The following is a 27,592-nucleotide window of genomic DNA, read 5'->3' on the forward strand; positions in this document are numbered from 1 at the left end:
GGCTGGCGAGGGGGCAGGAGGAGGACGGAGGGGGTTCCCCAGTTCTCTCCCGGCACTTCTGCCGGGTGCCCGGCGGGTGAAACTTGCGGGTGCGCCGGCGGGGAAGCGGCGCGCCCCGCTGGGCCCCGCGGCGGGGGGAGCCCGCTGAGCCGGCTCTCTCTCTGCCCCCCGCAGCGCCACGGGCTGGCCGTCTGCCTGGCGCTCACCACCATGTGCACCAGCTTGTTGCTCATGTACGGCGGCATCGGCATCGGCGGGGGCCACCCGGAGCCGCGGCGGCGGCAGCAGCAGGTGGCGGCGGTGCCCAGCCGCCCGCCGGAACGCGGCCAGCGCCACCCGGCTCTGCCCGTCGGGGCCGGCCTCCTGGAGGGCTACATCAGCGTCCTGGAGCACAAGGTGAGCCGCCGGCCGCGGGACCGCCCCTCTCCCGGCCCCCGGGGCAGCCGGGACCCTGCGCTGCCCCGGCCTCCCTCGGGGGGCGACGACCCCGACAGTCCCGAGCGCTTCCCCCTCTCCCCGTGAGATGCCCCGTTCCCCTCGGCGGGGAGGCCGTGCCCTTCCTGCCTTGCTGTCGGGCTTGGTTTACGCGGCCTTCGGGTGCCGTCGCGCCTGGCCCGAGGGCAGGAATTACCGGGGTCAGGAGCCGGGCTCCAGCCCGCGGTTGGGCGTTCGTGCGATGCTGCTTCTTCCTTGAGCAGTAGAAGATGGGAGRATGAGGTGTTTTGTTTCTAATGTGTCATGCTCTAGGTACAATAAAAAAGTGTGTACATGATGATATTAGTAAGGGTTACAGAATGAAGTTTATTTACTGGAAGACAAAGTCAATGGGTAGGTGTTTATTCTTAGCTCATTTTGTCATAGGAAAATGAAAAAAGAATGTCTCCTGCGCAAATGACCTTTTTATCCCTCTGCTGGGAAGCAGAAGTTGTCAACTAGTTTCCATTCTAGAAACTGGGGGCACTTCTTTAATGGTGAGCAGAGTGATGTCCCTCCCCATGACAGAGGAATTACCAGGCTGTATTGTCAGACTATAATTCTTGTTTACCAGAAATAGGCAGACTAAGCCTTGATAGCTCAGAGGACAGATGTAGTGACACGAAGTGAGCAAGGTGGCACATCCATGCCAAAGAGATACTCCAGCTTCAGTARTTTTCTTAGAAGGTAGATTCTTCTACTTTTTGTGTGGTGTAAAAAGCAAGCAAGGGAAATAAGGATTCTCAACTTTCTTATGTTTCCACATCCAGACGGACAACTTTCTGAAAGATAGGTTGTCAAACAAGTTACTGGCCTCAGTTTAGAGGTACTGTGTGAAGACAAGTGACTTTGATATACAGAGATTTTTATTGTTCCTTCTGGCGTAACTTTCTATGCAAGAGTTATCTGTAGGGCTCTTAGCAGAGAAAAATAGCACATGATGGTGCCTTGTAGGCTTTATTTGCTTTCTTACATGGTTCTCCTGCAAAGTCTCAAATGTAGTATCTATAGAAAAAGCAAGTTTGGCCATGGGCTTCCTGCTGTCTGAGGTGTGCTCTTGTCATCCTTTTGTTCTTGAACATGACTRTAGTGATATGTGTAGATGTATGTGCACATGATTTTTGTAAACAGCAGTAATTGAAAAGGCACCTCTGAGTTTTTTGGGATGCTGTGTGAGTAGCCCTCTGACTGCTAACTCCTTTCACTGGTTTCTCCAGAATCACAAACACCCCTCATTAACAGGCCATACTTTAAATCACTGTTCTGAGTTATTATTTTCCATGGTAATTTTAATRTTTCCCTGTGTTTTAGAGAAATATGATCCTCTGGCTTTTTAATATATTGTAATATGGCCCAAACCCCACAGATACTCCATTTCTGAATTTCATTTCACACAGCTCATGCCTCACAGTAATAATCTGTTGAAGGTTTAATAACTTTTCCRCATAACTTCTGTGGGTCAAAAAGAATATTGTGCAATCTCTGCTGTGTTTCCAGCTTGCTTTGTCTTATTTTAATGCACATGAGATTGTGCAGAGAGCTGTGCCACTGTAGTATACAGAGCAGTGAGGACAATGCGTTACCATAAGGAGACGATGGGGGAGAAAGGGGCTTTGTCTCTTAATAATGTACTTGTTTTTGTAATTTAATTTGGTAACCTGTGTACTTTGACATGGATTTACAATCCCAGAACATATAGGTTTCATGCAAAATAATGGAGAGTGCAAAAGATCACAGGGATTCATGGTTTGGAGAAAGAGGGKTGCAGGACTGGTGATGGTGAGAATAGGGACAGAGGTAGCAAGAGCTGAGAAATGGTGAGATGTTCAGAGAACATGTGGTTTGGGTGGGACACTGTAAACTGCATAGAAGACAGCTTGAATAGCAAGTGAAATGAGGGAATTGGGGAATTTAAGGCATGTGAAGAGAGCTGCRAGAAGAGAACAAGGTAGAATTCTGTAGCTGTGAGATGGACAGTTGAAGGGACAGRTGGGTTTGGAAGGAGATGAGGCAGTATCTGTTGTTTGAGGATAACAGGCTTGCGAAGGTAAGGGAGGAATGACTTCATGGTACATGTTAGTTTGATAGCACAAAGCTGGTGTTGTGAAATGACAATGAATGGTTGATTTTTTTACAGTGTAGCTTCCTTTAATTTCCCATATAGAGTCTTGGAGTTMTCTGTCAGGTTGAATGACCTGAAGCTGAAAGACCATTATACAAAATTCATCCTTGGTATGTGCTCATGCATGAATGACAGGTAGCAGTGGACTGAATGTCTGGATCATTCTTGTCCTTGTTTCTGGATCCCACAGTTTGCTTTAAGAGGAAAATGCCCTTTCATTTAAGAGGAAAATGTTGTACCCATTCTGGTGCATTTAATGAGAGTGAGTATGCACATATATGTGTGACATGTACTGTATGACAAGTGCTGAAGTTTTTAATCCATAATCACACTGTATTGATGCACAAGCTGTGTGACTGTGGTAGTATAGATGTTTCTCTTCAGGGATAAAATTTAACAATTGTCCTTATTGTGACATATCGTGTATTACAAATGTCTGTCACTGCTAGTAATACAGCTCATTTAGTAGTGTTGGATGATCATGTATGGAGACTATTTGCCAGAAAATCTGGGCACTTAGTAAAGTAACAATGATTTTGAAATATAGCCTGCAATATTGTAATTACCAATTATTTTTCTCCTTTTATTTTATATTCAGTAAGAATTGTAGTTTCTCATCCATCCTGTCAAGATAAGCAGGCAGTCTCTGAGAATACGGTAAAACATGTCTTTTTTTTTTTTTTTTGGGTTGAAGGTTTTTTTTTTTCAGGAGTTTCTAGTCTTTGCCTTCGTGTTTTCTGCAAGCCCATTTTTCCATGAGTCAAGCATCAGATATCAGAACCCATGCACTTAGCTTTAGTAGACTTTCACAGTTTAGTAGTGCATACTTAGTTTTTGTTGAGCTGAATTCTTGGAACAAAAAAATTCCGAAATGCTGTGGATTCAGAGATGCAAGTGGATTCTTGTCATTTCACCTCTGCGTGTCCCATAGTAACAGCAGTTGACAGACATTGTTGATGGATGTTTGAAATGAATAAATAGATCTCTTTTTGTTCCCAATAGCCAGATGTTGTATCCTGAAAAAATCTCACATTTTGAACAGGAAATACGGTTTTCTGGTAGTTGCTATTGAGAGGTCAAGGACTGAAACAGAGTGAAGAAGTGGCAGCTTCTGCTTCGAGGAGCTGTTGCTTCCTAATAGGAGCATTGAGTGTAGCACTGCTTAGCTACTGCATCTGCTCTGAGAGAGTCCTACWCTGTCAAAGTGATGTCTTTCATGAATTCTGTGAGTGTAATCCTGAAATTAAAGAGTTTTGTCACTGGCATTGAGGGAAGCAGAATTATGCTCTTCTGTGGGGAGGCATGGGGATAAGCCTTTCTCTTGATTTATTATAGTGCTAGCAAGAAATTACAATGCTAATATTTTTAAAGCAATTACTGCATACAAATAAGAGACTGTTAATGAAAGTCGGAAACCTAACACTATTCCAGAACTTGAAAGAAATAAATATTTAACCATTATATTACTATTCTGAAATGAATGTGAGAACATGCCTCTGGACAGTTAAAAAGCTTTTTACCTAGTATTGACCAACAGTTGATACTGCAAATAAAATATGAGTTTGTCACGTATATAATTGAATAATATTTCAAGCCATCAAGGATTTTGTTTCTTAGATAATAAAAAAAATCAATCCTGGAGTCAAAATGTATGATTTATTAGAAGCCCTTTTAAATACCTTAAGAGCACATTGAGATCAACATGATAATTTAAGTGATCACAATGATTTCTTAATTTATGATAATGTGAATTATCATATGCAAAGTAATCTTTGTGATCGCTTTAATTTAATGCAGATCAGAGAATAGTGTAGTTAATGAAGTGTTTGAGGAAGAGTCATTCTGCAAATGGTGCTGCTATAGCTCCTTAATCTCTGAGTTGCAAAAAGTTGCTCTTGGGTGAAACCATTTTTTTCAGGATAAGATACTTTGTGCACCTTAAATTATGTGGGAATCTTGCCATATTTTATATTATTTAATAAGTATCAAATTAATTTGGAATTTGAATTTTTACCTCATTAAACTGTTAATTTGGATAATTTGGGAGTCTTCACTAAACCAACCTGCATAGGTAAATGTAAATGAGAATGAAGTATTTTGAGGGTTTTAGTGTATTTTAAAGGAATTTGGTCACAGAACTATAATGTATCTTACAGCAAAACAGCTTGTCTTGCCTGAGGTGGGATCAAGCCCACAGAGTTAAGTAAACCATGTACCATGATTTCATTACGTATACTTACTTGCCTCTGCAAAGGAAGGAACACAAACTTTATTATGCAATTAAGTATTTGATGGAGTTTTTGTTATGTGAGAGATCCACAAGGGGGAGACTTTATTCTAGAATAACCTTGCTGGGGACACTTCCATCTGTCGGAGACCTAGGCAAGGTGGGAGTCCTTTGCTCAGTGCTTTCTTTGTCGGCTTCCTGGATTTCTTTTTTTTTCCCTTTTTTTTTTTTAATTTTTAGGTACCATGGGTACCTACCACTGATAAGCTGTAGGTTTATTTAAATCCCTATAACGTTGGCATCTAAACAAAAAATAAGAACCATGACAGTCAGGGAATGTCAGGACAGAGAGCAGAGACAATTGTTTTTCCAGATATACCCAACTTTTGAATAATGACTCTTCTTACTTTTGAGCTACTGCAGTATCGTGCTTTTTCAGGTTAACGGTCATTTTGATGACCCTTGTCTAAAATTTTTAGCAGTTTCTATGCATACTAGATGCTTACACAGGGCCATACAGAGCACACAGCAATGATAGCAAATTGTGGTACATTTTCCTGTTTTCCAGATTGCTTGGCATCTCTGCMGGGAACCAGTAGTTCTAGCCTGGGACTGCTCCTGCTTAGAATATCTTGAAATATTTTTAGCTGTTTACATATAGGCATCAGTTGCTGTGCAGTTTATACATTTATTTTGTGAGAAAAGCCATGTTCTGTAGATGSACACATTTTTGTAGAATTCTGACTCCAGTGTGTGAGAGGGAAATGTTAGCTAGGATAATTTWAAAAAAAAGGTCATATATTTTACAGTTAAAACTATTGCCTAATTCTTTCTAAAACAAGTGCTGTAAAGATGAAATCTAACTAGTAGGGGTAGTGAGGTCAAGCAGAGGTTGGGATCTGTTGCTTAAAGAGTTATCTCAAAGGAGCACAGGCACTATTAAATATTGAAATGTCTCTGAAAACTGTAAGATGTTTAGTATGCATCTAGTACATGGTGTTGTAAATGTTCGTTAATGTAACATGATGCAGAAAGACCTACCCAACCACAAACTAGCCATGTTCTGATCATTTTCTGGTGATTGAGGAAATAAAGGAGAGAAAATCATTGTTGTAACACTGCAAATGAGTAGGTTTTGGAGTTCATATTAGGTGAAGATCTTGCCCTATGTAATTTGTGACATGGTATGATACAGCTTTATTCTTTCATAGAAACTGAAGCAAAAAGATTATTTCAGAGACGTATCACAAAATGTTGATGATTTATTTCAGTACAAACATAAATAGTTGATGAAGAATTGCTTTTTAATTTTCTTGCATTTTAAGTAAAGTCACATTTCACAGCAACATCTGATACTACATATTGGTCATAATATGTTGCCTTATTTTTGCAACTGACCAATACAAAGTGGTTTTTTTTCCTTTTTTTCTTCTTTTTTTGTTTCTAAAGGAAAAATTGCAGAATCATGAAGATGTTAATTTTTGCACTTCTGGTTTTTGACTGATTATGGATTATAACTTTTATTCTGGTTTGAGAAAATCAAAGAATGGCTAAATATGCTCCTTTTCTGTTTTATGAATATTATATACATCATATCTTAATAAGTGAGTACTGTCTGTTTCCCTTATCTGCTTACCTGTCTTCTTTTGTGAACATATAAAATYCTTAATTCAAGAGATATGCAAAATACTTCCAGTCAGGGAGTTTGTTTGCTGGTGAAATTTGTTTCTCTCATGCAAAACACCTTAATTTTTTTYCTCTTCACTTTCAACGTTAATTTCAATGACCACTTTTGTCTTTTTAGTATGTGTTGATGTATCTTATATTTGATAACCATTTAAAGTTGATATATTGTGCACTTCTTTTTCACATGATCTTTCACTGTGAGTATTTTAGGCTATTTTCATCTTCCTGTGAAGACAAAGTGTTCTTCTGAAGGTTTTTAATCCTTAGTGGAAGCAAGTCTGAACTAAATGAGATTTTCAATGACAGGAAATGTAATTTTTGCTCACAGCTGATGGATATCTCTCAATAGAGTTCCTTAAATTCTCCCTTTCTGCTTGTCCTGGGGCGTAAGTGGATATTGAGTGTCATGCTAACTATGTGATATCCTCAAAAGAGTAGACTGCAGGTAGTTTCCTTTTCCGAGTGACCTTCCTTAGGAGTTTAACCTGTATTGCTCAGTAACGCTCCATAGGCACATCCTTGATGCTGAGGTGGCAGTGGTAGGAAGAGCTCRGTGCATTAATTGAACTTCTAATTAGGGCAATTATGATCAAATCAGCAGTCGTTTGGTGCTGATATAAGCAGATGTGACAGCACAAAAGCCTCTTTGAAGGTGAGGTGAAGCATCATGGTATTTAACCTCACTCSGTTTCACCTCATCCCTAAGCAATCTCCATTAGTCATCACTCTGTGTAACAGTTAAAGCCTAAAGTGCTAAGACCAGGTTAACTACTAAAGTTTGCTATCAGCTAGAAAAGCAAGTGTTTTCAGTTCAAAAACTGTTATTAGATGTTCTCTATTGTTATTCTGAAAATAGCCAAATGCTGTTAAAAATAAGAGTCACATAGGAAGTGAGGGAGCGAGTTAAGGCTGAAACTTTCTGCCTTCAGAGAATCTGTTTGCAACAGAAGTGCAAAATACAGATGGGGAAGTGGAACTCTGAGGTGTCCCTTGATAGTCTATATGAAAGACAGAGCTGGGCACTGAGAAACRTGTTCACATTGCTGTAGAGAATATTGGAGCACATTGGAACTGAGGCTGGGCAAATCTGGTAACGGTGTTCCTTGGCTGCATTCAGAGAGACGGGAAGGAAGAAAGAATGTGTTTTTTGCATGCAATAATGAATATTGAATCCTTACTGGAACCTTGTGAGAGAACTTCAGAGTAAGGCTGGGTTATTTTGAAACACAGAGAGGGGAAACKTATATATTTAAAAGATTAGTAGTGTACTTTTTCACAGTGACAGTGTAATACAAAATGTTCATTGTCTAAGATAAGGGAACAGTAATGGGTTTATATGGTATACGGGCAATGTAGATCAGGTTTTCTTAATTCAGATTTAATAATATGCACTGTTGTAAGTAAAATAGATCAAGAATATATAAGTGTGTCTTGTTGTTGAATACAACATGTTAGGAATTCATTGCAGCTGTACAAAAATTTCCATTACAGAATGAATGGCTTAGTTAGAAATAACCTGGAAGAGGAAAATGTTTCTCAATAAACATTCAGTATATTTGGAATATGCATTTTTGTATATATATATACAAATATATATACAAAATATATTGTATCAAACAATATATTTTGATTTTAGTATGTTATTAGTATCTTCAGGTATTGGCATGATGTTCATATTGCAGAAACAAAATACTCTGTAAATTTTGTACTGTTAAAATATATCTTGCCCACRGCTATAGCAGGTCATAAAAGTAGATGTAATAACACTCAGCAGAGGATCAATCTAAGAGTTAGTTCTAAAGAAAAGAAAAATTCCACAGTGCAAATTCGTGCAAATGTACATCTGYACCAAACTTTTGTGCACAGGAAAGTTAAAGGAGCTGTTGTTATGTTTAAGAAATGGCTGGSTGAGAAACAGGGTTCTAGAGACTGCATTCATCACCAAGTGTGTGCTGCTTACCAGTTTGCCTGCATGRGGTTAAAACCTTTCCTCCCAGTTTGAGATACCAGGCTGTTTTGCAGGCARTGACAGGAATTAAATCCAGGCTCATTCTCTTCTAAACTTCCTTGCCTGCATTATGGTTCTCTGTGGACAGACATTTTTGTTCCATTTCAGTGAGCTTCACGCTTGTGACTTGCACAAAACATAAGCATCTGAGGAAGCACATAACTACAGGATCACAGAATCCTGCAATGGTTTGGCTTGGAAGGGACAGGAAGGTAGCCTGTGGCTGTGGGCTAAGGAAATGATGCAGAGATTCCAAGGCTGGCAGAGTCTTCCCAGTGYAGTTTGAGACAGCCTTGTTAGCTTGAAACCAGAGTGGTCATGCTGTGTCTGAGCAAGTGAATCCTGATCTTTGGCTGGTACATTTCTTCTGGAGCTGGGCTGGCTCCTCATTGTGCTTTCTGTAGCGTTTGGAGGTCAAGATAGGTGGAAGCTACATGAAGTGCCTTGGGAATAGTGGTAAAGACATGCCTGAAACACATCTGGCAGTTCTGAAGTGCGGTGCCAAGGACTGAAATGATATTTGGTATTCTAGCTGTTCTTTAGCCGTCCAAATTATGTACACCTTGTATTTCAGAAGGTTGCACCTTTGGCCACAGCAGAGRCATGTTTAGAAAACATGATTCCAAGGCTTGTCCGTGGTCCTTATGAGAAAGGTTTTGGCCAAATGCATGGAAGCTTTCCCAGCTTTATCCTCAGCCTTTGTGCAGAGCTCAGAGGCTCACAGGAGTGTGTGTGATTGTGTAACCCATGCTGTCCCTTTCCTGCTCTCCTCCAGCTTTCACTGTGGCATCTTTGGGTCAGTCCTTCTGACACTTGGCTAAATTTCATCCATGGAGATTAAAGTAATGTCACATGTGCTCCTAAATTTGGTTGCTGTCCATTTTAGTCCTAATGCTACTGYAAAAGGGTTAGTTTTACACATCTCAGCATATTGGTTGACTCTAAAATAGAAACATAAAACCTCAAAATACAGCCAGTGGTCTGAATGCAGCTGCCAAAGTGATAGAGTTAGCACTGCCTGTCCTTGCTCAGCTCATCTGCCTGTGCCTGGATAATTACAGGTGAACTCTTTTTAAAAGACAAAATATAACAAAACATCATGTTTTATTTAGGTAATTTCTTTCTTAGAGCTTATAMTCCATAAAAAGGTCATTGTTGATATTATTGATGACTATCCCAAATACACTTTACAGATAAAATACCTATAACTAAGTCACTGCTATTTCTATCTGTTCACATACTTACATATTCTCTTTGTAACACCGCTCCAGATTTCYTCCTGTTTTTAATAGTGATTCATGAGCCGTATGAAGACTGAGACGGTTTGTTATAACACTGCTCACATTATCCATGAGCACTGCCTYGGACATGAATGGGGCTGTGCATAATACCCAGCCCTTCAGTGAGGGTTTTCCCAGTGCCAGCTGACACGATGTCTAAGCATATGTCAGGATGGGATTTTGCCAGCAGACAGGAGCACGCTCTGCCCTCCCTTTGAGCTGGTTGGAGATGCACAGGCTCYGCTCTGGCAGCAGAGTCACTGCAGTTTGCCTCTTGCTAAGCCAGAACTAATAAGCTTGACTGAAAGGCAGGGTTTATTATCCTGGGCTCAGTGTACATGGTGTGGTTGTGTAGCTTTCACATGGAGCTTCTGTGAGCCCTGCAGTCAACTCGTGGGCAGTGCTGGCGTGTGCTTGGCTGTTTGGAGCATGGTCCATGTTTGTTTGCATCTCCCAGAAAAAACCTGCTAGTCCATATCCCAATGGCTTCCTAACCCTGCTCCACAGGAGCATTTTAGTCCTCTGTCACACTGMCAGGAATTTTGTACATTGTATGATTGGAGAAAATGACTTGCAGTACTCTTGTCTCTTAAATTTTGTTCATTAGATTGCCGCATGTTTAATACACTTAAGAAAAAAGACTATTTTTCATAATTTCTTTCTTGTACCACAGCCTAATATGATAGATGATGTTATGGATTAAGTTTTCAGAGATTGAAATGAGACCCTAAATTAGGTTCACAGAGCATTATGTAGTCATCTGAGTCACCACTAAATCTGCTATTTTCAYTGGGCAGATACTTGCTGAAGGAAAGATTTTAATTTCTTTGCTTTAGAAAATCATGCTTGAGAATGAAGCTGTGTGGGGTTTTGCTTGTAACATTGGCTATTTCTATATGCACAAGTTATTAAATTGGTAACATTTGTGTTTTAATTTGTCTTTTCTGGTATTCTTACCATGCATATATTTCTTTGGAAATATTGACAACTTTATCCTAAATTTGGTCAGTGAAGAGCTTTTGCTGATAAGATATTTAGTAATATCTTCACTAACAAGAGACTGCTTTGCCTTTCAGCCTTAATGTTACTCTTTCCATATGTAATTATCATATTAATGGGTTTAATTTTGATTTAATTTTTATGAATAGCCAAAAGCTCTGGTTTTTGGCAAGTAGAATCAAGTCTAGAGCTGCATTTTTCACTTTTGCTGTAGCTGCTTTATGTCTTAGTAGCAGTGCAAAGAAGCAATGAACCTAGTTACAGATATGCTGAATATTCTGTCTCAGGGGTGGTGTTGGTGTGTCCCTGATGGTTTAAGGGCATAATTGAGCTACTTTGTGCAGCTGGTAGATGTGGAGGAGGGATATCAGGGCCAGGAGGGTAKCTCTGCTATTAATGTGTCTGATTTCTTCCAGCACAGTGAACCCTTTTGATGTGTAGCAGTTTATGCAATACAGAACAGCTTTCAGGGTATCTTCAATTATGCCTGTGGACACTTTGGCCTGGAAAGTGAAATGAGGCTTTAGAATCACCTTTCACTCCCAGCTGTGCTGATTTGAGACTAGCACAGCTTGTTACCCACCTGTAAGCGCAGGGATCGTGTTCTGCTCTCAGGACAGACCCTGGATGTGCAGCATCCCRTGCTCCAGTAGAAGGCTCAGGTGGCTCTCAGTGTTTGCCAGAGCTCTCAGAGCTCTCAGGATGCAGCAGCCTCATATCCCATACACAAATATACATATAAGCTGTAATAGCTTGTATCTTTAGATCAGATGTAGATTTGAGCCAGCTCACAGGACCTGGAGATCTGTCTTTGAGGCTTCATATTGCCAAGGAGCACAGGAACACCTGGAAATACAGTGTATGCTAAAAAGAGACCGAGCCATTGTGCTTCTATCAGTGCTCTCAGACACATATAGAATAAATTGATTGATGATAGGATGCATCAACTTTATTAAAATTTTCTCAGAAATGATATTTTTTAATTATGCCACTTTCTAGGGATATTTTTCAGCGTGTTATGAAGTTGACATATCATATTTGTAGTGCATAAGGTGAAAAAAATCATTTTAACATGAAAATTAATGTCCTAACATTTGAACTTCCTGGTGTGATGGTTCATTTTCACGGTCTATAGCAAATAAAAAAAGAAGATTAATTCTATTTGAAGGTGCAAGAGGTGATCTCATCCATGTCATACTAAGTCCAAGGACTGACAGTTATTTAAGTTCCCAAAACTTTTTAAATTGAGTGCATTGTTCACARCAAGTGGATGGAAACGGTGTGACTGAGATCAGGGGTAAAACCAGCTATAACAGAGCAGTGTGTAAGCCAGTTTAGCTGAAATTGAGTCCTTCGTGATTGTGAATGATGAGGTTGCATCTGCTTGTCTYTTTTTTGGGATTTTTTTTAATTGCTTTTTTGTATACTAGTCCTTGCAAAGCAGTGAGACTGAAATTCAAAATAGAAGTAATCTTTAAAGAATAGTTTCCCTTGGGAAACAAACAGATCTGTCAAATTTTTTTTTTTGCTTCATACCCCATACTTGACATCAGTAAAACTACTCAAAATTACATTACACTGTGTTTATTGAAGTTGTGCTCCTCTGCAGTAATACACATAAGACATCTTATACTGCCTTAAGGATTAGGTTAAGCTCCTTTGTCAGGCCTGTGGGTATGGCAGGACTGTTAATCTTTAACTGTCAGAGTCTGGTTGGATCSTTCTTTAGGCTGAGGCCGTGGCTAAGTGCAAAGAAATTAAAACGAATCAACTCTTAGTATTTATGCTTTCATATTTTTGCACAGAGCAATCAATAAAATGAGAAGCTGATTTAGACATACATATTTCTGTAAGAAGATTGTATTTCAAGCTGTTATTTAGCAGCATCATATTTGCTTTATGTTTATGATTGTGAAATATGAAGACAAAGTTGGCAGTGTTCAAAATATTAAATTCATGAAAGTAAGATATGCATGGGGTGACAGCTCATTGAAAGGAGGACAGAGGATAATTTTGTGGCCCTACATTTCCTAGTTAAAAGTCCACAGAGTTATCTACAGTATGCCCATGTTTTATTATTGCATCAGTAAATATTTTTAACATTTTCCTTTCAAACTACAACATTAAGTCACAAAAGAAGAAACGTGCTATAGTTGCAGCATATTTAGACATGACTACACTTGGAACAAAACTGTATGAAAAAGAACGTCAAGCTGGGAGGCAAAGTTAAATTGATTATGAAATATAAAAGTTAACATTTTAGTGCAAAACTGGTTGTAAGGAACCACAGCATTGTGTTATATGTATCAAAGGTTTCACTGTGGATGTCTGCACCCTTTAATTAATGTTGTTCTTGCTAAAATTTGTGATGAGAAATTTATCAAAATTTGATAATAGCCAACCAATGCAATTTGTGCAAATATTCATCCATTGAATGGATGATTATACAGGAGTATTAATTGCTTATAGCATAGGAGGACAGTGAAACAAAAAAGTTCAGGCCATAGTTTTGATCTTTTGTATCCAGAGAGGAATTTWATGTAGGACTTTGGAAAGCTCTGGAGTGCTGAAAACAGAGGGGACTCAGCTTTGGGCTGGGCACACAGGCAGTCTCTTTGAGATACCTGACTTTCATGCATGGCTTGGAAGTTACATGTGAGACCTTGTTCTGTGGAGCACTGAAGTTGGGAGAGAGATGCACCTGAAATGGATTTGAGATACCTGTTCTGCTATGCAGAGCTGCCCATCAGAAAATCACTGAAGTGTGCTTTTACCCCAGCCCTTCTGCTTGTACAGGGCCATGGTGGAGGGTTGTTYAGCCCAGGTAGCAGATAACAAAAGAGGGCACAATTTTTGGGTTTGAGTCGCAGATCTTACATGGAAATGGTGTGTAGAGCATTTGAGTTCCTTCTCCAGGAGCTGGTAAAAGACATGATTCGAGTTGGAGATTACAACTCTTTGGAGCTTTCYGAAGAACTTTCAGATCTGTTTTATGGAGCGATGTAACTCCTCCAACTTCATCATAAGTGGTGATGTTAGATGTCCTGTGAGGCTGCCAGATTTACCTGTCACACACACAGAAAGAGCAGTTAAATGCAGATTTGAGTGGTGGCTGAACAAGGCTTTTGTAGACCACGCTTCAGGTTTTGGCTTTCAGGTTCAGTCCAAGTGTTATCAGCGATGTCTGAGACACAGATCTCATTCTAAATTAGTAGACAGGCACTTAAGTTAATGCCTTGGCTTTTAGAGCACATTGAACCACACACTTTGCAGCAGCTCTGTGGCTTAGGGCAGGTTAACTTTTTGTGCATAATGGTTGATGTGCACAGCGGGGCTGCACATCAGTGTTTTGGGCTCTAATAAACTTCAATGGGGCGTGCACACACAGGCATTGAGCAGCATTAAATGGGCACCCTCGGGTCCTTAGGGAAGCAGTCTATTCATCACACTGGCATCAACTACTTATTTTACATTAATTTATTATGCCTTGAAATATTTGGTGTGTATTTTTTACGGTACTATATTGTGCATTTGGTCTTTAAGCACAAAGGTAGAAGTAGTGTTTAGGCTGTCAACYCAGTCCTTAACCTTTCCAGGAATGCTGATCCAGAGTTTCCTTGGACACTGAGTTGTGGCAAAATYGCTTGGGTTGTGACTGTGTTTGATTTAGTAGATTAAAACAGTGGTTCTCTTTCAATTCTGTAGACTGTAAGGGCATCCACTGTATGCTTGGTCTTTAGATAGTCCTCAGTTTTCTTTACCTGAAATTTGCAAAGTCTAAGSAACAAGTACAGAAATTATAAATACAGGAGTGCAGATACAAAATGTTTCAATTATTTTATGTATAGCAGTAGTGAGATATGAGCAACTGGGTACAGAAATACAGGATTTAGGAAGTATGACCTTTGAAAAAAATGRAGGTCTTCTTTCAGCCTTGACATTATGCAGCTAAAGATTAAATGACCTCAGTTTTCTTTGCTTTCAGTGGGTTAGGAATAAATATTTTCCCTTCCAAAGGGTAAAAATAAAGATAAGGCAGTTCTATTCTTTTCATTTAAATTAGGAAAGTTTGAGAAGAGAACTGCAAGTAGTGAATCATGTTATCATGGATAATAAAAGTACAGTAAGAGCTGCACTGCACCCTTTTCAGAGTGAGGGTGAACACACCRGGCCATTCTGATTAGACACTGCAATAAGTGTATTGCTGCCACAGCATTGTAGCTTAAAGTGGATACATGACTCACAAATGGTGAACCCTGGCAAATCATCGATCAAGTGATGTTGAGACTCTGTCAGGGAAAGCAGCCTCAAATAACTTTCTTTTCCTTTATTATAATCCATCACTTCGTGTTGTGTGTCTCCTAACACTCTGACATTGACAGACATCCTTGTAACTTTCTTTCCCTTTGTATTTCTTGGGAGAACAAAAGCATAACATTGGGGCCATTCCCACATGCAGGGCTGGTGAGAAACACACAAGGTCAGGAAATGCTATGAATGAAATATCATTATTCAAAGAGCCCAGCCTTGCTTCTACTAAAACTCTGTGGAATTCTCCCCTGGAAAGCTGTGGAAGCAGGATTAGTGCCCAGGTCTGCAGCCCAATCAATTGTTATTGCAGAAGCTGCCATTGCTGCTGGTGCAGGTTGCAAGATGTTGAGCATCATCTGCTGCTCACCTCTCCCATGCTGGCACATAAGTGTTTTCTGAGCTGCTGTGAGCTCTTTGAGTCTATAGATCAATGAAATTTGAAGACAGAAAGGGCAAGGGTCAGGCCAAGTGTGACAGGTTCATACAGATTAGGAAAAACAGTGTGAGGCTGCAGTCTGGGGTAGCTGAGGGAGCTGAGTTGTTTAGTTTGGGGAAAAGGAGGCTGGGGACAGTGTTGCTTCTGAGAGGAGGTTATAGACAGGTGAGAGTTGGTCTCTTCTAGGTAGCAAATTTCCTCACTGAAAGGGTGGTCAGGCATTGGAACAGGCTGCCTTGGGAAGTGCTGAGATCACCATTCCTGGAGGTGTTCAAAATATATGTGATTATGCTGCTCAGGGCTGTGGTTCAGTGTTAAGGGTGATGGTGCTTGGTTAATTTTTGGACTCTTTTTGGTCTTTTCCAACYTTAATAATTCTATGGTTCTGTGATGAGGGACACTGAGTCTTAGTCTTTCCCTTCCCAAAACTAGCACTGAGCTCAAGTCCCAGCAGTTCCCTGAAAGGCCAGGACTTCCTTTCATAAACCACTGACCTTTCTTTTTGATTATCTTTGTGAAYTGGTGCTGTCTTTCAGTTAATAGAACTTTGTAATCAGGGAGTTAAGAGGGATAAAAGAAAATTRCAAATTTTGCTGCTGCTTAGATGTTAATGTGAGTCCTGAATGCCTTTTAAATATGTTGTTCTAAATCTGAGGAAATGGAGAAAAGCTCTTGTATGTATTAAAAAGCCTAGGAAAACAAACRAAATAACATTTGGCTGATGATGTTGAAGGATGTGTCACATGACTTGAAACTGGAAAAACAAGTACAGAAACCATTTATAAGTGCAAAATTACAATGCTTTTGCATACTTTCGCATGCTTTTTTTTGAKATTTACTATTTAAAATATAAATCCTGTTTGTAAATATTACTACACTGCAAATGACTTTGGATTTTGTACTGTAGCTGAGGTTGAAAGAGAAATTCAAACAGCAGAGTATTTCTGTAAGTGAACTTTATTACTCTTGTTCCTTATTGAGAGTTAGAGCAGCCCTATGCCATCTCTAAATTTATTCTCTCCTTTTGGTGATATCATTTGCCATGGTAAACAGAGTAGTTCAGTTCTGTACTGTTTCCTGCTGTCTATAATAATGGCTCAGGGAGAAGTTGGTGTGAAGCCATTTTTGGACACTTCACAATATCTGCCCACTTGAACACTCCTGTGTAATAATTTAAAAGTATTAAACGCACTTAGTATAGTATAGAATAGAACCAGGCTAACAAGTCCTACTGTTAGGCCTAGCCCAGTGATGACAATATAAATTAGCTTTTAGTTATATTGTAGCTGTGTTTACCTCAAATTATTTTTGAGACTCCAGTGCTAAAGTGGAGCACAGTTYAACATTTGTTGTGAAGTCAGAGAAACTCGCTCCTTAGTCTTCTTTTGTAAAGGTTAAATCCTGTGTTGGAGAACAGTACTTTCAAAAATCCCAATTGTACTTCATATATCATTTCAGTGTGATTTTTTTTTTTAAAGTTCTTTTTCCTGTATGTTATTTTCTCACCTCAGTGCAGTCTGTTGCTGTGCATTCAAATGAAATACACTGTTAAGGTGTATAATACTTGAAAGCCTCTGCTCTAAAGTCCAGTGAGACACATTTTCTCTTTTACTAGTAGATAGTGATAACATGAATCTCTAATCTCATTAGTTTATAAAAAACATACCATAGCACCTGCATGCTTTAAAAAAGCAGGAAGTAGAAGAGACATGAGTAAGTTTGTAAAAATTGTAAGGAAAATGTTTCTTTTACAGTAACAATACACTTACATTAGTTCAGTATTAATGTTCTGGAAGACCAGGCAAGAGTCTTTTATTCTGCAGTTAATATGCTCATGTCCTGCATGAAAAGACTTAATATTTACGTTAATATGTTTGTGACAGAACTACAAAATGKAATGTTGATATTTTTTACTATTTATAATTTGCCTTTCTGTCAGTATTCTTTTTGTGGTTCATCTTACCATCCTAAATGAGATGAGCTAGCAACTTTGGTTTGGTTTATGATTATTCTCAGGTGCTTTGTTATTCTTGGCAATTACAGAATCTATCAACTCTTCATAGACATGTTTAGTAAGTAGCATTATTTTATTCAAGCCTTTAAATTTGATCAAAATTAGTTTATTTGATATTTTGATAAAATTGTCTGTGCTTGTGTTAATACTGTTTTCCAGAAGATTAAGTGTACCCTATAGTATCTAAATTTCAGTTTTGGTGGGAAAATTGCTGATGATTTCAGTGTTTGATTTAGGTAGAAATTTAAGTTAGATAGGGGATAGACAAGAAGCAAGTGGTAAGAAAATACTTGTCAGCTGAACTCTCCATGTCTTTGTCATTCACCTGAGCCATTTGTACTTCCATCCTGTGGACTTTCTGGATGTCACAAGTTGCCCTTTATTCCTTTGTCCTATTCTTAAATGTAAATGTCAGTTTAAATTTGCTTCTCAGCCTGTTTTGTTGAAAATACGGGAAAAGGCTAAAAGGTCAATCATATTTATCTTGATGCAAATTATTTTCAGTAATTGTATTTTCACTCCTCATTGATTCTAATGGGACATAATATACATTCCCTAAAATCAATATGAAAGACACAGTTCTATTTATAGCATTATGAGTTAAAAAAGAGAAATGCCTATTAATATTCATGTGATTTGTATATGTATTTTATTAGCTGTGCAGTATAATTTATCAGATATGGTACACTAAATCCCATTGAAATCAGTGAGAAATAGATATGTGACTATTCACTGTGCTCACTTATTGTAATGTCTTGGTTATTTAGTGATACTGAGGGTTTATTATTAATATTCTGGCCCCTTTCTCCAACTCCTGGGAKGGGTTTCTCTGAATTTCCGTGCATTTCCAAACTATCCACTCAAACACATCCTTCAGTAGCACATCCTCTAGTTGTGTCTTCTGGAATGTTAATGACGAGTATTTCTTTAGGGTTACCTTGGTTTTCATCCCAATGTCAGGTAGCCTGATGTGGCAAACACCACATTAGGCATTCCAAGTGTGTAGATAGAGCTTTGATCTTGTACTTGGTTAGAATTTATTAAATGAACTTGGCTTGCATTTGATTCTGATGTCCTGGAGTCAGTACCAAATTCATCACTGACTTCTGTGGGGCATCTCAAGTAATAAATGGTGAAGTATATTCTGTAATTTTATTGTTATTGAGAGAAAAAAAATATTCTTTACTTTGGGACATACAATCGCTTGTCTCAAGCAAGCCAGGAGAAACATTTCCTTTTACTTCACTTCCCAAGAACTTCCAGTTCTGTAGAATTAAAAGCCATAGTCCTGCTAACATACAGGCTGATGCATTTATGTTGGAGAGGTRTATGCAGAGTGATGAAATKTAGAATAATTTAGGTTGGAAAAGTCCTCTAAGATCATTAAGTCACACTGTTAACCCAGCACTGCCAAGTCCATATGTGTGTTTGTGTATGCATATATATATATATATATATAGTAGATTATTGTACCGGGCACACTGAAAACTATTTTGGTTTCTGGAATATAAGAAAAACTGAAATGTGGAGGAACTTGTGTCATGAATCTTAATGCTGTAGCAAAGGGGTTCTTGAATTAGAAACTTTTTCATATACCATCTACTTTCAGTTTTTAAGTGAACTGATTAAACACCTGTCTCCCATCCTATCCATTCATTAACATAACCTCTATCTTTTTGAAATCATAAACTGTATTTAGCTTTGTAGCTTACTTTGCTTTTGGAGTGAAATTCTGTGAKGTTGGATTTTTGGATTATATTCAAGACTTCAGTTTAAGTTCAAGTGTTCTGAACACAATCTAATATCATTCAGTCTTTCGAACACTTCTGCAGTATTGGTCAAATGATTCCTACTGTCTCCATGAGGCTRGAATAACACAGTTCATATTCTTTCCTCTGTATAAGTTAGGTCTTTCACTTTGGGTGTAAGAGATGTCCTTTTCCATGTTCTTTTGTGTTCCCTGCACGATTTCTTTGTTGTTTTCGAGTATGTCTGAAGAGTTGGTGTGCCTTTTATTAACCTAGTCCTTGGTATTCTAACTCYTTGTGTAGAAATGTGATACAGGATCTGTTTTTATGCACAGATCTGGGGAATGCAGTATAATTCAAACACTTTTTAATCAACAAGTGTAGTTTCRTTACCTCTAATAGCTCATTTACCTACTGCTGGTTTTGTATTGTGGAAGATTGGGATTGAAATTTTCCTCCCTTTAGCAGTAGTTTGAAAGTCAGAGCCACATCCCTCTATGCTTTTCATCCTGCTGGGTGCTGTGCCTGCAGTTCACCCTGGATCATCCTGTGTGGGTTCATCCTGTGTGGGGTTTGTGCTGTGTGGGTTCATCCTGTGTGGGGTTTGTGCTGTGTGGGTTCATCCTTGTGGGGTTTGTGCTGTATGGGGTTTGTGCTGTGTGGGTTCATCCTGTGTGGGATTTGTGCTCCAGCCCCATCCCTCAGGCGTTTCCTCTCCCGTAACCACCTCGTGCTGTATTGTGTGGTTGTCTGGTAGGTGGGGTGAGCTTTGATCACCATCCAGGTTCTTAACCAGGTTTTGATGTCAGGAAGAAAGCTGATGAATGGGGTTTTTTCCCGCTCCTCTCTGAGGAGATGCGTTTGAAGGACCATGAGCTGGTTTCCAATTACTGAAGAAATTTTCTTTTAAAATTAKCTCATGTCAGTATCCATTATGTTTTCTAGTACTCACTTTGAGACTTCTGGATTTTGTCTACTCCATAAATGTAGTTTTCTTCGTTCATATTACTCTTCATGAATTTCATTTTCTTGCCTTTGGGCCCTGTCTTCTTTGCTTTCTACTTTCTACTTCCTGCTTGCTTAGGTAATCCTGTCTCATGTTTTGTTTTACTTCTGCCTTTCAGTTTTSCCAGACTTCCATTGTATTTCTGTGCTAAGTACATCTCTGAGGCTTATGGCACTAATCAGGGCTTATGATGCTTGTTTTGCCTATTACATATAATAAGGATCAATACCTCAGCTTGATTCCGCCTAAGACTTCCATGTCTTTAAACAGGAATTAGGTTTGAGCCCCATAACTCTGGCTAATGCCAGACATCACATCTGTATTCCAACTACTGAGGACAGCTTTCCTGTTAGGAACAGATGGAGATTTGGAGGACTGTAGCTCCTTCGTGACCACAGTCAAATTACCCAAAATTCTGAGCTCAAAAAAGCCAGGCCTTCCTGGAGTAAATCTAGTCAGGCATSCAGCCTGGAGCTGGGCAGAATTTCTCAATCCTGTTTAATTACACAGGTCTGATGTTAAATTATGTTTGTGTGGATGCATTTATTTTGTCATAGAAAGTCTTAATCCTAAAAAAGAAGGGGCTTTAGATTTAAGCATTGAACAAATCTATGGTTTATCACAAGCTACGCTATAATACAAGTAAAGTTAAATTTGATGCCAGGTACCCAAATCTTCATATTAGGTACTAAATAAATGCTATCCTGTATGGCCAGTTATTTGCAGCTGTAAATATTTTGTTTTATTATGGATCAGACCTTTTATGGATAGTTTGTTTGTTTGATTACAGTTGTGGATATGTTCTGACAACTGTAAACATTTGTTTTTCCTTTGTGGGTGATTGCTTGGAGAACAAAACTTGCCTTTTAAAATCCTAATGAAGTTAAGTGTCAGGAATAGTCCAGAATGTAACAAATGTTATTTTMGCTATTTATTGGATAAATTAATAGCCTGCATTTTTGCAGTTTGTAAGTGGGCATTCATAAATAACCTATGGGAGAGAGGTAATCCATTTGAGGGTTGCTGTATGTTGTCCTAAAATGAGGCTGTGGTTTGGTAACTGTACTTTGTAGAGAAATTAATGATATTGAGTATACAAAATTACTTTAATACACAGTAGATCTGTGTTTTGAAGATCAGAGAAAGTATAAACAYGAAAACAAATATGATCTATTTACTTATTTTGCTCTAAGATGAAGTGGAATCCCAARTGAAATTAAATTTCTTTTAATTATTGATTTAATGTCAAATAACTTGCATGGCAAGAGTGTTTCTTCAGTTGTTTTTAAGTTAATGGAATGGATCTGAAAGTGTTGCATGTAGTTCATAAATTTTGTGTTTACCAGTGAGCCATGTTATAATTGCAGTGAGATAAGTGTCCTKCATCATTCTCCCATACTGTACTGTATATAAAGGGACCAGCCCTAAAAAAAAATCATATTTTGATATCAATATATCTGGCTTCTTGTAGGACAACCTAACAGAAACAAACAAAAAAAATTAAATTTAAGGGTTTTTTTGATTGTAGATATTTTGAAACTGTATTCGTATTTCATATGACATTTTTATATCTGGAATTTTTCTTTTTGAAAAAGCATTTTAGGGAAASCAAGTAAACCTGATGTTGAGAGAGAAGCAGTTTCCAGGAGGCTTAGGTTCTGCTTGTTTTTCTAAATRAACAATTCTCAAAACAGAAGTGATTTTGAAGTATTTTCGGTGAAGAGAATCTGTGTTCTAATGGTGACCATTCATCAGCATTTTGCTTTTCTTCAAGAGGAATTGTTTAGTAATGACTATAATGGGATATGAGTTTGAGAGGTAAAGATATGCCATTAAGAACTTGTATTCTTGCAAATCATTCATTGTCTTTCACAGTCCTGTTAAAATGTTTTAAGTTTGACCATTAAATATACACAACTAAAATATTTACCTACATCTGTAAATATTTCAGGCCAGGACTCACTAGCTCCTTCCAAACAGTTCTTCTTGACTCTTAGTGCCTTCGCTGTATAATTTCAGATTCTTCAATGAAAATAAACTCCTGAAAACCCAAGACTTATTTTGTAGTCTGTAATGTTCTGTTATGAACAASCATCTGATGCAGTAATTCAAGTTCCAGTGTTACAGTATGTCAGGGGTTCAGTGAATAATCAGGGCAAGTCACATTCCTCTGTGCTAACAAATTGGGTGTTTTCAAGTGTACCATATTTTCAACTTGATAAATGTTTAATGATGACAGCATTTAATTATGTGTTCAAATTCCAAAGATTGTGTTTATCATGAATTATTTACTAGGATGAAGATTTTATTCAGTTTTTTTTTTTTGTTCAGTATGGATTACTTTAGGAAAAGGGACTTCAGAATTGATTTAATGCCTATTTAATACCTAACTGAYTTTGGCTTTCTGATGCTTCATAGACCCAGGGGTAGATGTTTGGTCAAATATTTAATCTTTATTTCCAGATCTCAGGATATTYTGAGTTGGAAGGGGCCCAAAAGGATCACYGAGTCCAACTCTKAAGTGAATGGCCCATACGAAGGTCRAACCCACCCCCATTTTCAGTTTAATGTTGTACCTTAAAGGTATGAAAGTGCATGAATTTTTGTGCACTTATGGTCCAAGTCTGTTTGGGAAGGGTCAGAATAAAGGACAATATCTTTTGGAATGGAGAGATCAATGAATACTCTGTAAATCAGCATACACTCCACGAACCCTTCAAAGTACAGGTTATGGGGTGATTTTTTTTCTTTTCAAGGATGGTTAAATTCTACTTATTACATTTGGTCACATGGGTCAAGCTGGGCTGAATGATGCTTTCTGTAAATGTAGTAGAGGGCTGTGAGCGGAACAGATTAGCATTACTTTGGCYGGAGAGCTGGAAAGAAATGGGCACTGGGATGTCGTTGGTGGGGCAGGATCCTTAGGGAATTGCAATAGGGAGCCTTTTCTGTTAYTGTGTGTTTATTTTAATGCACAAGTGGGGAACCAAGCCCAAGTTTGCTGTGGAGTCTATAAACATGTAACAAATATATCAGTTGCCAGACTGATGAATTTGAGGACTAAGTTAGATGAAAGACATTAGGTAAGGCAAGAAGTTGCAAGGTCAAGTATAAAGTAACTGACTGTTGCAGTATACTTGTGTCTGAACTCTGACAAGTTTTATAGATGCTGATTRTGTCATATTGATACAGTTAAATGGTAATTTAAATTGTGTAACTCTGTCAAACACCAGGAAAAAAAAAAGTGAAAAAGAAAGTTGAAGCATCAGAGAATAAAATAAGTAACTGAACTACCTACACATGTCTGTGCAGCTTATATGTGCCTCTGCAGTGAAAGGTTCCTACAGTATTGCAAAATGTCTCGAAGGTTCTAAACYCCTATAATCCAAAGTGATTTGTGTTGTTAGTAGAAAGGAGGCTCTCAATACAGTTGTGAGGATCCGTGCCTGTGTGTGTCACTCCTGCTTAGGCTGGCTATGGTAGGTAGAACAAAATGTTTTACAGTGTTTAAAAATATACTAGATGAGATTATTAACTACTTAGCAGGCTGCAGAGGAAGGTTGAAATACTTCTTTAGAGCRCTGGTATCAAAGCAACATGTCTGATGCATATGAAGCATCTACTGTGGGGATTACCTCATATATMAGGTACATTTTTCAGTTAATGTCTGTGTGCGTGTTGCTTTCTCAGGTCAGCCGTCGTGTGTCCTTGTATTTAGTTGTGGTCTGTTAAGAGTACAAAAGGTCATAATTTTCATACTACTCCAGCATCTGTAGAGGTATCACTTCAGGCGCACAGTGAGAGTAGGAGTTTTTTGAGTGTGCGTTTTAGTGGCATATGAATATTAAAGAACTTTGGCATGATACGTTTAATTTTTGAAGTATGTTCTGAAGGAGCAACCTTAATTTTYAGAATAAAAATTTGAAAGAGAGATTCAGCCTCATTTGGGTTTGCTGTTATGACACTGCTCATCAGCTGTGTAACAGTGTGAGGTACTTCAGCGTCTGTCAGACTTGTAATCTGATGAGCTATACTTGGAATAAACCTGAGTTGATGGAACAATCAGTGAGCCTTTGGCTCTCTCAGAACTGATTAGTGAAAATCTAGCTGGTCTTTGCCCATGTGACACAGAACACTGTGCTCTATATACTGAGACTGAACCATGGAGATTTTGCACCATGCCTGACCATTACTTCATGCTAATAGCTGCTAAGGGCATGGTCGCCTCATTAGAGAGAGCCTACGTCCTTGCAAACATGAGAATTGTGATTATATAAATAGTTCAGTATTTGCTGACAGGTTGGGGGGTTTCTTATTGATATTCCAGACAGCTCTGGTCATTTTTCCATAGATATCAGTAGTGCAGTGACTGCTAAATGCAGAAGAATGATTGATTMAAATTTATGCATGTTAATTTTCAGACTTCTGTCTAGACTCTGTAAAATTAACCAGTCATCCACGGAGATACAACTGAATTTCAGGGTATTGCTTGACACAGTCTGACACGTGCTCGTGTGACACACCGCCACAAAAAGCAGTGACTGCTCGCTGCATAGCTGATGTATGACACGTGCAATTCCCTATTTGGAATATTCTGTTCYATGCATTTGGCATGCACTTAACATGCTTCAGGTAAACCTTTATTGGAGAAGGATTTGTACAAACCAATTGATGTGATTACTTGCATGTATCAGATTATGGGATTGGTCCTGAAGTCTGTAGATTTATTTGAAAATACRGTCAAGGTTTGTGGCTTTCATCTGCTAGTAAGTGAGAATATTGCAAAATAAACTGATGTAGTGTTATACTGAGTGACTCGATCCAAAATCTGTCTAATAATAATTAARTGAAATTCCAGAATATCTTTGGCACTCTACATTAGGATCAAGTAATTATCTCCTGCTAAGATAAAATGAGGGTCAAGATTGGTTTTGGCTCTTAGASCTGCAGTGTTGCTTGTGTTATTGAACATGTTAATTTAAAGCTGCATTAGGAAAGGATGAAAAAAAATAATAYTCTCCAAAGTGAATTACATACTGACTCCTTTGAAAGACTGATCTCAAGTTGTTTTTAGAGGTTAGAGGAGGGTTGCTGGCAATTAAATTTATGTTGGTTGGACAGACACAAGCTGCCATAAATTGCTATTAGTGGAATACTTACTGTGTTTAAGGCTCTTAACTGGAAAGATCTCGTTTTTAATTATAAAATTGTTACACTAGGTTTATAGTTTGGCATTCTGTAAAAATCATCAAAATTATACATTTGGGAGAAAGTTCATAGCCGGCTGCCTTATCCTGACGTGCTTTAGACTMGTAAATTGTAAATGATGCCACTTGGTTAGTGTGGCTTGGTGTAGCCCTGCCACCACAGAATCACTGTCCTAAGGAATGACAGGCGATGCCATCTGAATGTTTTTTCTGGTACCTCTAAATATTATAAATACTGTTTGATCCAATATATGTTCTTTTTCTGATGCCTAGTTCCAGGTCATTGGATATGAAGCTGGTGTTGCTGTGGATGTCGTGCTGCAGCACAAACAGTTCCAGGGKCCTTCATGCCCAGCCTTTCCTTTATGTGTCAGGACCTTTTCCCCACACGTGGCCTTCTTCATGTCTGTTCTCTTCACCTACAGATGCTTTTTGCAGGGGTCAAATAGCAGTTGTGCTTTGGCTTTGGAGAAGGATGTGAACAGCTCTTGCCACCACTCCTGTGGCCATGGAGCCCCATTTGAGCCCAGCCTGGGGCCCAGTGACACCTCACTGCACATGCCACACGGGTACCACAATAGCATGGTAGGATCAGCACTGCTGGTTTTAATATAATTCTGTATTTCATGGATTTAGGACCCTGATTTTACAGCGATATCATCATTTAGCCATCAGCATGGGAAGGGATCAATCTGCACAGAACAATATTAACGCTTGAAACTGTTTGAAAATGTTCAAAATTCTAATATGAGATTATTTTCTTCACTGAGGAGGGTGCTGCAAATCTCAGCTCATAGATTGTGTGACTAAGCCAATTTCTTTCCTGTGTGAATACATTAACTGTGATRATAATACCCTGAGAAATCCAGAGGGTCAGTTCTTCAGAAGTAGTTTGATGAAAATTTGCATTTATTTCAAATAGATTTYGGTGTCTATCTGTTTTGAAAACCTAGGCCAAAATATTTTAAAATCCACAACATTAAATAGGAATAATGGAATTTAACTTGTTTTTTGACTGTGTTAGGTGAATGTATTGGGTAGCTGTCCATCACTACTGTGATTCTCACCTAACTCTTTAAATTAGTACTTGTGTGAAGGTTTGTTGGAGTTAATCAGATTTTTATAATGAATCCTGTAAATCCAATTATAAACTTCTATTCTCAGTTGTTTATATTCCTTTATTTTAGCATGAGAGGRATGCTTTAGAGTATGAATTTGCATTAGAATAATTCATAAAGCAGTTTGTTTCAGGGCTGTTTATTTCCTTCCAAGCCCTCTCACAAAGTAGCCACAGTAGAATTATGAATATTGAAGAATTTTTTTAATCACTTGTACAATTGTCCTTCTGGGGCACTGTGATCCTGGACAGGGATTTAGTAGATTGTGGGTGTAAGTTAGGATTGCAGGAGGCATTGCCAAAGAATGCAGCTGGAGATAACAGTGCTCAGTGCCAGGGAYGAACAGCACAAACACCAACATGAGTTTCTGTGCCCTATAGAGTTGGTGAAGAGATCCAAGCAGAGTAAGAAATGATCTATGTTCATCCCAGCACATCACAGCTAAGAGGAGAAAAACCTCACATAATGCAAACCTCACGCAGGTGATGCCCCAGCAAAATGCTTCCAATAGATTGGTGTCTGGAATCTGGACTGCATCTACATCTACACCCAGTAGGGAAGGTGTAGTATTTTCACAATAAAAATAGCTGTGGTTGTACTCCTGAGTGGYGTTGGTATTTCAGAGGAACGCGTGTGGTTAGCAGGGAGGATGGTGCTGTCARTGTGAGTCATTTCAGATTTACCAACAGATACTCCTGTCTGAGCAGCTGTCCTGCAGAGGTCTCCTGCTTTGCTTCTCAGACAGCTTTGCCTTGTAAACATTTTGGTTCTTATCAGCCCTGTCAGGAGGCAGACAGTCTGCTGCTCTGTCTATACATTAAAGTGTATTCTGAAAATGGAAATATTTGGAACACAAACGCTTTGAATAAATATTCGAAGCAGCTCAGTGATACAATGCAGCAAAAATAATGAAAATGCTAGGCTCAGTGTTGCAAAGTGATAGCTCCATTGAAAGC

At 38.7% G+C, this 27,592-nt stretch overlaps 1 protein-coding gene across 1 annotated transcript in view; it reads left to right on the top strand.

The window, feature by feature from the left end:
• Positions 1-523: 523 nt before the first annotated feature.
• The window catches only part of ST6GALNAC5 (ST6 N-acetylgalactosaminide alpha-2,6-sialyltransferase 5), a 63,711-nt gene continuing 36,642 nt past the window's right edge, over positions 524-27,592 (top strand). Inside the window, exon 1 of the mRNA XM_057390519.1 lies at positions 524-667. Coding sequence (XP_057246502.1) covers positions 524-667 — 144 coding nt within the window. The remainder of the gene's footprint in view (positions 668-27,592) is intronic.

This window comes from Malurus melanocephalus, unplaced genomic scaffold (assembly GCF_030028575.1).
Source record: "Malurus melanocephalus ecotype Western Australia unplaced genomic scaffold, MMel_1.1 scaffold_28, whole genome shotgun sequence".
In the NCBI taxonomy this organism is placed as follows: domain Eukaryota; kingdom Metazoa; phylum Chordata; class Aves; order Passeriformes; family Maluridae; genus Malurus; species Malurus melanocephalus.